At 44.0% G+C, this 12,651-nt stretch overlaps 1 protein-coding gene across 1 annotated transcript; it reads right to left on the bottom strand.

Moving 5' to 3' along the window:
* Positions 1–311: 311 nt before the first annotated feature.
* On the bottom strand, positions 312–12,062 carry LOC143290737 (uncharacterized). The gene is made up of 4 exons (XM_076600251.1): positions 12,028–12,062; positions 7,663–7,995; positions 4,134–4,370; positions 312–918 (listed from the first exon to the last, which is right to left on the bottom strand). The coding sequence occupies exons 1-4, from the start codon at positions 12,060–12,062 to the stop codon at positions 312–314; spliced, it is 1,212 nt and encodes a 403-aa protein (XP_076456366.1).
* Positions 12,063–12,651: the final 589 nt, after the last annotated feature.

Here is a 12,651-nt window from a genome sequence, read left to right as displayed (position 1 = left end):
CAACACTCGACACACCAGCTTGTCCAAAACAATCATGCAAGGCACCATCGAGGGCGGGAGAAGAAGAGGAAGACAGCGGAAGAACTGGCATGAGAACATCAAACAATGGACCGGACTCCACACACGTGAGCTGCTGCCAGCGGCTGCCGACAGAGACAGATGGAGAAGGGAGGTTGCGTCTGCGGTCCTCAGGCTTCCCCCAACGACTACTTTGTAAGTTATGGGCCTGAAGAAGAAGAAGAAGAAGATTTCATTGTTGTTCCATGACAGGGAAAGGCTATCTAATGGCTGTGCCTTGCTATGATGTCTGGTCATTCCCGTTCCTTCCTCTGTTTCCTGGCCAAGCAGGGCATCAGCTGGGTGAGAGTGGACCGGTAGCGAGAACTCTGCCGCATGTAGATCCAGAAATTGACAGAGGAATTAAACCCCTCCAACAGTCGTGTCAAAGCGATGGTCACCTTGAACGTGTTACACAGGTGCCCAGTGATCAGAAAGCCCGGCACACGAATAAACAACGCAAGTTCTTTTGCCACAGTGGGAGTCATACACACCACGTAAACACAACACACCATCACCAACATCCGAATCACACCCACTTCCTGTTTCTCCGATGACGTCATACTGGAGGCAGTCCTGCGCCGCCAGGTGGCGGCAAACCTGAGGCGAAGGGTGATGGCGGCGGTGCAGGTGATGACGACGAGGAGAGAGACGACGGGGATGGTGATGGTGAGCATGTACATGTACACCACATCGATGGCGGTCCTGTGACGGGTGTAGAAGGGGGTAAGGCGGGAGACGAAGGTGGAGGTGTTGGTCAGGGGGATGGTGACCTCCACGGTCTCGTATTTCAGACCGACACACACGACCTCAAGAACCAGGATATACACTGCCACAACAACGATCCCCACCCTCATGTACCTGAAAAATAATGATGTGTAATGCGATGTTCCCATGGTAGGACTATGACAATGGGGAAAAATATCAATCGTTTGAATTTAATGACTATGTTTGAGAGAATTCCAATGCCCCCGTACGTAGATGATATGAAAGACTTGATTACAGCTGTTGTGTGCATTTACTACATGCTGAACAATTAATGAGCATTCAAATTAAATGACTATGTGTAAGAGAATTCCAGTGCTACCAAAAGTAGATGATATGAAAGACTTGATTACTGCCGCTGTGTGCGTTTACTGCATGCCGAATGATTTGTAGAATGCTGGCGTGATTTTGCTGGCTGTGCAGCTAACATAGTGCATATGTAAACGAATGATCCTTCACCTAAAGTTAGTCTTGAGTAACGGCGCGAGTTCCGAATCTACATTACATATTAACACCAGGACTCGTTTCACTGACATTCTCAAGAGGTCACACACCGGTGGAGACCCTGCACTGCAGCTGAGTCTCTTCGTTGGTGTTCAGAAGTTCAGTGCACAGGACTCCTTCTGTTAATGCATGTAGCCTACATGGGGTGTTTCTTCAGGGAAATGCTTAGCAGGAACTTTTATTTTATTATATATATACATATATATATTATGTAATGTCGCAGTAGTTTGCATTATTCGATTGCTGATCTGTGTTCGTGTGTGTACTGTGCCTGTAGGTGCGTGTATGTGTGTGTGTCACTGAGTGAGTGCGTGAGTAATGTGTTTGGGTATGCGGCTTGTGTTCGTTGGTGCATGTGTGCGTGCGTGCGCGCGCGCGCGCGTGTGTGCGTGTATGTGTGTGTGTGTGTGTGTGTGTGTGCGCGCACGTTGTGTGTTTTGTGTGTTTGTATGTATGTATGTACCTACGTATATATGCATGCGTATACGTGTTTGTGTTCTTTCAATTTCAATTGTGTATTTTATTTTTTTTTAATACCTGTTACATTTCTTGATTTAATCAACTGACATGACCTATTTTAATTTTTCTCTCTCGCCTATATTTCAAATTATATGCATATGTTTGTGTGGGTATGTTTGAGTGAATGTTTTTAGTGCTATTGTAAAGCGCATAGAGCTTCAAGAATATGCGCTATAGCAAGAAGTCTTAATAAATAAATAAATAAATAAATACATGCCTCAGCGAGCGGTTTAAACGTTAGAGACAGAAACGGAAGAGTGGCTCACAAACAGACAGACAACTATTATGACACAGAGGGAAAGCAGGTAGATAGGTAGGAATGGAAACGAATATGGACACGGAGACGGATGCTTATTGACTACAGACCCGTGAGCTGTTTGCTTCGCCGGGTCCGCCAGTTGAAGTACGCGATTTTTCCATCTTAGTTTTCCTTTGGCCCCCGGCATTTCTGTTTGTCTGCTATGGCCACGGCGTCGACAGTCAACCCGGTCTTTTTTTTTAAGACAAAAAGACATCCCAGATGTTGACAACAATCGGCCCACAGTGCTAGAAATGTGTCTGGCAGCGGCAAGATCATCAGGACAGGGCTCTGTTCTCGGAGCATGCCGAGGTCTTTGGTGTGTGTGTGTGTGTGTGTGTGTAATTGCTTAGGTTCACTGTATCCTTTTTGTTGCTGTTATTTTGTTCCTTTTTTTTTTTTTTTTTTTTAATAAAACGATGGTCGACCCAAGAAAGTCCGGGTAAAAAAAAAAATAAATAAATAAATAAGACTACAGACCAAGGCCCAAAAGGGGTGGATGAAGAGTACAGTATTATGCAACATGAAGCATGAAGAACATAAAATTAATGATAACACCGAAAACAGTGGGTCACGAACGTTCGCATTTAATAACAGTGTTTTCATGACGTCATATTATTTTGGGGTCACGAACGTTCGCATTCAATAACAGTGTTTTCATGACGTCATATTATTTTGGGGTCACGAACGTTCGCATTCAAGAACAGTGTTTTCATGACGTCATAATTATTAGTTTGGTGTCACGAACGTTCGCATTTAATAACAGCGTTATCATGACGTCAAATTATTGTGTAAATAACGAATCAGTGGTATACAGCTAGTTGCTCGTGATCATCCAGTGAACCTAGAAATCACCCCTCACTACAGGATCAACTTCAAACTGAAGCCCCCCAAACCCCCGCCCCCCTACCCCTACCCCCACCCCCACCCCCGCCCCCCTACCCTCCCCTCTCTCTCTTTTTACAGTGGCCGCGAGGTCAAAAAATTATATGAAGGAAATTCAGGTAAACGAATATGAATAAGCGTCTGAAAAATGTCATGCATTGTCATTGGAGTTTCAGTTTCAGTTTTTCAAGGAGGTGTCACTGCGTTCGGACAAATCCATATATGCTACACCACATCTGCTAGGTAGGTGCCTGACAACAGCATAACCCAACGCGCTTAGTCAGGCCTCATAATATTTGTGTGCCTATCAGAGAGGGTTTCTTCTTGTATTTGTATTTCTTTTTTATCACAACAGATTTCTCTGTGTGAAATTTGGGTTGCTGTCCCCAGGGAGAGCGCGTCGCTATACTACAAGGCCACCCTTTTTTTTTTTCTTTTTTTTTTCATGCGTGCAGTTGTTTTGGGGTTTTTTTTTCCTATCAAAGTGGATTTTTCTACATAATTTTGCCAGGAACAACCCTTTTTTCGCTGTGGGTTCTTTTACGTGCGCTAAGTGCATGCTGCACACGGGACCTCGGTTTATCGTCTCATCCGAATGACTAGCGTCCAGACCACCACTCAAGGTCTAGTGGAGGGGGAGAAAATATTGGCGGCTGAGCCGTGATTCGAACCAGCGCGCTCAGATTCTCTCGCTTCCTAGGCGGACGCGTTACCTCTAAGCCATCACTCCACATTATATTTTTATATAATTTTGCCAGAGGACAACACTCTCGTTGCCATGGATTGTTTTTCAGTGCGCCAAGTGCGTGCTGCACACAGGGCCTCGGCTTATCGTCTCATCCGAACGACTAGACGCTAGGTTTGATTTTTCAGTCGAACTTGGGAGATAGGGCGAGAAGAGGGATTCGAACTCACACCCCTCACGGACTCTCTGTATTGGTAGTTGAGCGTCTTAACCATTCTGCCACCTTCCCCCCCCCCCTCCCTGAAGCCATGAAGAAAGTGAAGCTCTGTACCACGTTCACACACGGGCACTGACGTAGAATGCACACCATTCAGGACTACAACACCACTACATACATACTGAGCAGAGTCTCACACTCACTTTGTCTTGAAGATCTGGGCGGCCTTCAGAGGACTGAGGATACAGATACACCTCTCCACGGCGATCAGAGCAGTTATGGTGTTGGAGATGGCCAGGAAAGCCAGGTAACTGCCCAGAACAGGACCGTTATGTCGCTGAAGCCAGTAGTTGCCGGCCACAGGGTCCAGCAGACTGATCAGAGCGTAGGACTTGCCACACATCAGGAAGAGCAGGAAGCCTGTGTCTGACACTGCCAGACTGACAGAACAGTTTCAGTGTCAGTTTCAGTTTCAGTAGCTCAAGGAGGCGTCACTGCGTTCGGACAAATCCGGCCATATACGCTACACCACATCTGCCAAGCAGATGCCTGACCAGCAGCGTAACCCAACGCGCTTAGTCAGGCCTTGAGAAAAAAAAATTAATAAAATAAAAATAAAATAATAATAATAATACATAAATACATAAAAAAAGAACTACTACTATTAATAATAATAATAATAATATGTATAAGGCACAAAAATTTGATGAAGTCAACTATAGGCATACAAAAAAAATATATATATATATAAATTAATATATAAATAACTAACTAAATAATAATAATATAATGAATAATAATAATAATTTTTTTTTTTAATAGTAAATAAATAATAATAAATAAATGAATAAATAAATAAATAATAATAATAATAATAATAATAAAATAGATAAATAAATAAATAAAATATATAAATAAATTTTTTAAAAAGACAACAATGACGATAAATAAGCATAAAAATAAGAACAGGAAACCAGCACTCAAAACAGGATTGTGAATGAAAATGTGGATGGTGGCATGAGGGTTTATGCATAAAAAAAAAATCTAAACAGAGGAACCAAAGATACTGATGCTAGAATTTTGCAAAACAGATTCAGTTCAGTTCCACGTTCTCAAGCAGGCGTCACCGTGGCTGCGTTCGAACATAATCCATATACGACACCGGCAACTCCCGGGTTCGAATCACGGTGACGGCGCCTGGTGGGTTAAGGGTGGAGATTTTTACAATCTCCCAGGTCAACATATGTGCAAACCTGCTAGTGCCTGAACCCCCTTCGTGTGTATATGCAAGCAGAAGATCAAATACGCACGTTAAAGATCCTGTAATCCATGTCAGCGTTCGGTGGGTTATGAAAACAAGAACATAGCCAGCATTCACACTCCCGAAAATGGAGTATGGCTGCCTTTGTGGCGGAGTAAAAACGGTCATACACGTAAAAGCCCACTCGTGTACATACGAGTGAACGTTGGAGTTGCAGCCCACGAGCGCAGAAGAAGAAGATGATGATGGCCTATGGGTACACAAATATACATGCAGGCACTCAATGCCTGACTAAGCGCGTTGGCTTGTGTTGCTGGCCAGGCATCTGCCTTGGAGATGTTGCCGGTGACTTCTTCTTCTCCTTCTGCGCTCGTGGGCTGCAACTCCCACGTTCACTCGTATGTACACGAGTGGGCTTTTACGTGTATGACCGTTTTTACTCCGCCACAAAGGCAGCCATACTCCATTTTCGGGAGTGTGAATGCTGGCTATGTTCTTGTTTTCATAACCCACCGAACGCTGACATGGATTACAGGATCTTTAACGTGCGTATTTGATCTTCTGCTTGCCGTATACACACGAAGGGGGTTCAGGCACTAGCAGGTCTGCACATATGTTGACCTGGGAGATGGGAAAAATCTCCACCCTTTACCCACCAGGCGCCGTTACCGAGATTCGAACCCGGGACCCTCAGATTAAAAGTCCAACGCTTTAACCACTCGGCTATTGCGCCCGTCGTCACTGCGTTCGAACATAATCCATATACGACACGCAACATCTCTAAGGCAGATGCCTGGCCAGCAGCACAAGCCAACGTGCTTAGTCAGGCATTGAGTGCCTGCATGTATATTTGTGTACCCATCATCTTCTTCTTCTTCTTCTTCTTCTGCGCTCGTGGGCTGCAACTCCTGCAAGACGATAGCACACGTTTTCAAAATTGTGTTCCGTGCTTTCCATCAGCTTGCACGCAACGAAAAAAAAAAAAAAAAAAAAAAAAAAAGCAGTGCGAACACAGTCCATAAACTCTTCACATCAGCGCCCAAACCAAGATCTGACAGTTCAGGAACGCTGCCCCCCCCCCCCCAACCCCCCCCTCCCCCACCCCCACCCCCCCACCCCCCGGCCCCAGCCCCCTCTCTCTTGTGTGGATCAAAGTCCTGGAAAGTCATCAAGAGCATTCAGCCATCCACTTGAAACGTTCCAGAACCTGATCAACCCAAGAAGATAGCGCTGAACATATCCGCCTTGGAACGCAGACAGACGGACACCAGTTACAGAAAGAGTGCGAGGAAGTAACAGTGGAGACGTGGTGCAGAACAGGTCAGAATCAGAATCACAACGACTTGATTATCTCCGTGGAGAAATCAAGTGAACACGAACTGAATGGGGCTGGGTTTTACCTGGGCTGTGCGAGCTAAATGCAGCTTGTACAAGACAGGCAGCAGCGGGGATACAAGGTTTCCTTGTTCACCTGTACCTTCTATTCATCTGTGTGCGCGGTCACTTGTTCCCCTTATTTATCTATGTACAAGTTCATCTGCACCTCCTGTTTTTCTATGTGCAAGTTCACTTCTTCCCCTTATTTATGTTCAAGTTCATCTGCACCTCCTATTCATCTGTGTGCGCGTTCACTTGTTCCCCTTATTTATCTATGTACAAGTTCATCTGCACCTCCTGTTTTTTCTGTATGCGTTTTCACTTGTCCCCCTTATTTATCTATGTACAAGTTCATCTGCACCTCCTGTTTTTCCTGTGTGCAAGTTCACTTGTTCCCCTTATTTATCTATGTACAAGTTCATCTGCACCTCCTGTTTTTCCTGTGTACAAGTTCACTTGTTCCCCTTATTTATCTATGTTCAAGTTCATCTGCACCTCCTGTTTTTCCTGTGTGCAAGTTCACTTGTTCCCCTTATTTATCTATGTACAAGTTCATCTGCACCTCCTGTTCATCTGTGTGCAAGTTCACTTGTTCCCCTTATTTATCTATGTACAAGTTCATCTGCACCTCCTGTTTTTCTGTGTGCAAGTTCACTTGTCCCCCTTATTTATCTATGTACAAGTTCATCTGCACCTCCTGTTTTTCTGTGTGCAAGTTCACTTGTACCTCCCGTTTATCTGTTTATCAGTTCCTCTGCACTTCCCATTTATCAGGGTGCAAGTTTACTTGTTCGTCTAATTAATTTATGTACAAGTTAATCTGCACCTATTATTTATCTATGTCCACGTTCACTTGTTTTCCCTTACTTATCTATTTTCAGGTTCATCTGCACCTCTTATTCATCTGCGTGCAAGTTCCTGTGAACCTCTCTTTTTTTTTATGAGTAACGTCGTATGTACCTCTCTGTGCGCAAGTTCCTGAACACATCATAACTATCTATGTGCGAGCTGCAAGAAACGGTGAGTAGCAATGCAAAGCTTGAAATCGCGTGTCTTTCTTGGAGATGAAGAGACCTGACTGCAGAGTCCCTCACCTGAACAGACACAGGTGAATCCTGTCTGACAGTCCCTGCCGAGCAAAGACAGCCATGTTGATGACGTTGGTGATGACGCCGGAAGTCACGAGGGCAGGGAATATCCCGGCATACACCACGAGGTCCATCGTTTCCGCTACAAACGGACTGACGATGTTTCCAGGGTTGTCACACGGTATGAAGAAAGCGGGAGGGAGCGTGGCGGTGTGGTTCGGGTTGTCCATGTATCCTGTCACACCCTGGGTTGTGTCTGCAGAGACTGGACTTGGGGGGGTGGACAGTGGGGGTGGTAGAGTCGTCCACATCCTGTTTGTTGTCGCCACTTTTGTTGAGCTGCAAAATAAAATGTGTCACCACACATTTGCACCTGGTACCATACAGCTATTGTCACTAATTGTATTTCTCTTTTTTTTTCTTTTCTTTTTTTTTTTCTTTTTTTCTTTTTTTCTTTTTTTTTAAACACAGCAGATTTCTCTGTGAAATTCGGGCTGCTCTCCCCAGGGAAAGCGCGTCACTACACTACAGCGCTACCCTTTTTTTCTCTCTCTCTCTTTTCTTTTCTTTTTTTCCTGCATGCAGTTTTATTTGTTTTCCTATCGAAGTGAATTTTTTCTACAGTATTTTGCCTGGAACAACCCTTTTGTTGCCGTAGGTTCTTTTACGTGCGCTAAGTGCATGCTGCACACTGGACCTCGGTATATCGTCTCATCCGAATGACTAGCGGTCAGAACACCACTCAAGGTCTAGTGAAGGGGGGAGAAAATATCGGCGGCTGAGCCGTGATTCGAACCAGCGCGCTCAGATTCTCTCGCTTCCTTGGCGGACGCGTTACCTCTAGGCCATCACTCCACTCCAATTTGCATGTATTCCCACATGAGGACTCACATCAGCGGATGACCTGCCTGCCTGTCGGACACGACAGGAGAAATCCAGACATGTGTTATGTGAATACACATACATCGCTTCTATTTTACAGCCTGTAAGTACTGACATTAATAAGAGCTCCAGGTGTTATGATTAATTTACAAGAGTTATTCTTAGTTTAGACATATTAACATTAAATAATTAGTGTTGTCACATTAATTAATGACGAGTGCCATCATCAATTTACTGTTGTTACCATAATTTTTTTTATCATTACTTTACAACCATTGCTGGTTAATCTGCCAAGGGTTGCCTCTTTGGTGCCTGCCAATTTCGTTCAACTTCTCAGTGTATGACCGGCATAGCTATCATTTCAAAAACAGATCACATTATCAGCGGTGACTGCGAAAACACATTGCTTGTATGAACGCATTTGGAAATAAAGACATGAATGCACACATACAAACACAATGTGTAGATCACATTCAAGAGCTGAAGTAGTAGTAGTAATAGCAGCAGCAGCAGTAGCAGTAGTAATAGTAGCAGATGAAGAAGATGCAGTAACAGTGTGTGCCCTTCCGTCTAGTCAATGAGGACCTTAGAATTGAAGTGGCTGACGGGCGCAATAGCCGAGTGGTTAAAGCGTTGGACTGTCAATCTGAGGGTCCCGGGTTCGAATCACGGTGAGGGCGCCTGGTGGGTAAAGGGTGGAGAATTTTACGATCTCCCAGGTCAACATATGTGCAGACCTGCTAGTGCCTGAACCCCCTTCGTGTGTATATGCAAGCAGAAGATCAAATACGCACGTTAAAGATCCTGTAATCCATGTCAGCGTCCGGTGGGTTATGGAAACAAGAACATACCCAGCATGCACACCCCCGAAAACGGAGTATGGCTGCCTACATGGCGGGGTAAAAACGGTCATACACGTAAAAGCCCACTCGTGTGCATACGAGTGAACGCAGAAGAAGAAGAAGAAGAAGTGGCTGAGACAGTGTATGGGTGCCAAGATATCTGATCAGGCCAATCAGTGCATGGGATGTGGGGTGACAGCCAGGGCAGAGGATTAATGGGGGTGTGAGGGGGCGGGGGTGTGGGGGGGGGGAGTCTCATTGAGGACTGCTGACCAGGGTTTTTCCAGGCCTGTCCTTTTCTCTGTCTTGCTGCTGTCCTGATTTCCTCACGTCCTTTCTTTCGCCGTTCTTTCTCTTGTCTCTGGACCTTGCAATTGGAATGAACTTCCTCTTCCGCTTCGTCAAGTCTCCACACTCACCTCTTTCAAGTCTGGCCTTAAAACCCACCTCTTCCCAAAATAGCCTCCCTTGCCTGCCTCTTCCTTGTCTTTAGTTTCTACAGTTTTAGAGTTATGCAGGCGTGTGAATGACTGGTGCGAAAGCGCTTTGATTTGTCTCTGCACAAGATTCAGCGCTATATAAATACCATTATTAAAATTATTATTATTATGTTATGGACAGAGTGGTGCCTCGTTGACCAGTCTCGGGCAGCTTGTTCCCAGGCGTCACGATCTGGGGGAGGGGGGGTAAGGCAGCAGAATGGAGAAGACGCTCATCTGCCAACATAGTGTCCCTGGGGGATTTGGGTTATTTTTTTCTGCACCCCTGCGTGCCCGCTAATGAGCAGAGTTTGAACTATCTGGCTTTGTTTTAATGATGAGTAACAGTGTTAGTTACTTGTACAAACTGAAATTGTGCACAGTTGATTTTCAGCATAAGTACACCAAAGGAATAAGTATTTGTAGGTAGATATTTTGTTGTATACTCTTCTACTGTTGAGTCCCCGGAGCTTTCATCGATGTTTTATGGTTCACTTCTTTGTGATTTCCTGGTGTATTTTAATATAAAAAGTGGTATTTTGATGTTAAAAAAAAACACGCAAAAAAAAAGAGAGAGTACCTTACACAACTGGGAACGCGTACAAGAAGATCGTTGATGTAAGACATGGCATAACTCTCCCCCCCCCCTCTCTCCCTCTCTTTCCCTCTGTCTGTCTGTCTGTCTGTCTCTCTGTCTCTGTCTTTGTCTCTGTCTCTCTTTGTCTCTTTACTCTGTCTTTGTCTCTGTCTCTCTTTGTCTCTTTGTCTCTCTCTCTCTCTCTCTCTCTCTCTCTCTCTCTCTCTCTCCATCTCTCTTATGGTTCCAATTCACATCCTCAAGTTCGTCTTTTCCTTACGCTACCCAATTCACCACAGCAACAAGGAAATAATTATGACACTGATCAAGCATCCCAGTCTTTCAGGACTAAGGATATATGACACTAGTCAAACATCCCAAGATTTCGGGATTAAAGGAATTCTGACATTATTCATTATTCCAAGACTTCGGGACTAAAGATATCTGACTTTGTTCACATATTCCCAGATTCCAGGACTAGAGAAATCTGAAAGATTCAAAGATTTCGGGATTAAGGAATTCTAATTCTGACATTATTCAAATATTCCCAGATTCAGGACTAAAGAAATCTGTCATTGTCCAACCATTCCCAGATTCAGGACTAAAGAAATCTGTCATTGTCCAACCATTCCCAGATTCAGGACTAAACAAATCTGTCATTGTCCAACCATTCCCAGATTCAGGACTAAAGAAATCTGTCATTGTCCAACCATTCCCAGATTCAGGACTAAAGAAATCTGACATTGTTCAACCATTCCCAGATTCAGGGCTAAACAAATCTGTCGTTGTTCAACCAGTCCCAGATTCAGGACTAAACAAATCTGTCATTGTTCAACCAGTCCCAGATTCAGGACTAACGAAATCTGTCATTGTTCAACCAGTCCCAGATTCAGGACTAAACAAATATGTCATTGTTCAACCATTCCCAGATTCAGGACTAAACAAATCTGTCATTGTTCGAACATTCCCAGATTCAGGACTAAACAAATCTGTCATTGTTCAACCATTCCCAGATTCTAGGAGTAAGGAAATCTGTCATTGTTCAACCATTCCCAGATTCTAGGAGTAAGGAAATCTGACATTGTTCCAACGCTCCAAGATTCCAGGAGCGACATCCCATCACTTAGGACTTCATACGACTCAGTCAACATTGTCCCTTTTTCAGAGAAGTCCGACTGTAAGCTGTGATGTTCTTTTTCAAAATGATGACATTCAAACATATCAGGAATCTATTTTTGAATGCATCTCTTTATCCATTTTAAAACTTAGAATGTAATGGTGTCTCCAACTGTGGCAATGACGCATTGTTTTGTTGTTGTTATTTCACTTCGTTTTTTAGAACAGCGTGTTTCAACAATGAAGTAATTAAATTGTAAGATTCGTAATTTCAGTAGTTTGCTGATAACGTCAAGAGGGAATGAGAGTTGGTAGCAACCCTATCAATCCACTTAATTAGCTGCACTAAAAAGTGCCGAGCAAAGCGACAAATCAATGAAAGTCAAAATGTGTGTTCGGTCGCCTTAGGTCCTTGCCAACACACATCTCCTGGGAGAGACAGCACAAACACCACCAGGATCAATGGAACAAGTACCTGAAGGTCGATTGTGACACAGCTTCATCAGACATGTCTTTTGAAACTACTTACATTGTAGAAAACTCTTGAAATGACATATATACCGTGAACGCATGTATACATATTTGTATCGCATTAAAGTTACTATATACGCTGTATATGTTACTGTACATGGATGAAGGGGTCTTTGCCTGATCAGTTGTTAGGGGTAAACAGAAGTCTTCATGGACAAACAGCAGGCTAACAAGATAGGATATACGATGTTATATAGTGTTATAACCGTGCTCATTAAAGGTTAGTTTGGATTCATTTTAGGAAAAGGATAAATTAAATCAAACAAAAAACCAGTGGTAACAAAAGTGTTTCAAAACAAAAACATTTTCGTTTGGTAGACGCCTGCTGACAACAAATGGCCTTAGTGGTCAGTCGGTGAGGCTGCAAGCACTCTAATTTGATTTGCTGACGACAGTAAAGATTTCGTCGTGAAGCCAGACTAGGTGAGCTCCTCCCTTGGAGTGAACATAATCATCACATCCCCCCCTGCGACACTCCTCCTTCTTCTTCTTCTTCTTCTTCTTCGTTCGTGGGCTGCAACTCCCACGTTCACTCGTATCCACACGTGTGTGACCGTTTTTACCCCCG

Source organism: Babylonia areolata, chromosome 16 (assembly GCF_041734735.1).
Source record: "Babylonia areolata isolate BAREFJ2019XMU chromosome 16, ASM4173473v1, whole genome shotgun sequence".
NCBI classification, from domain to species: Eukaryota; Metazoa; Mollusca; class Gastropoda; order Neogastropoda; family Buccinidae; genus Babylonia; species Babylonia areolata.
Note: the sequence above shows the minus strand (reverse complement) of the source record. Positions and strands in the feature narration are given on the sequence as shown.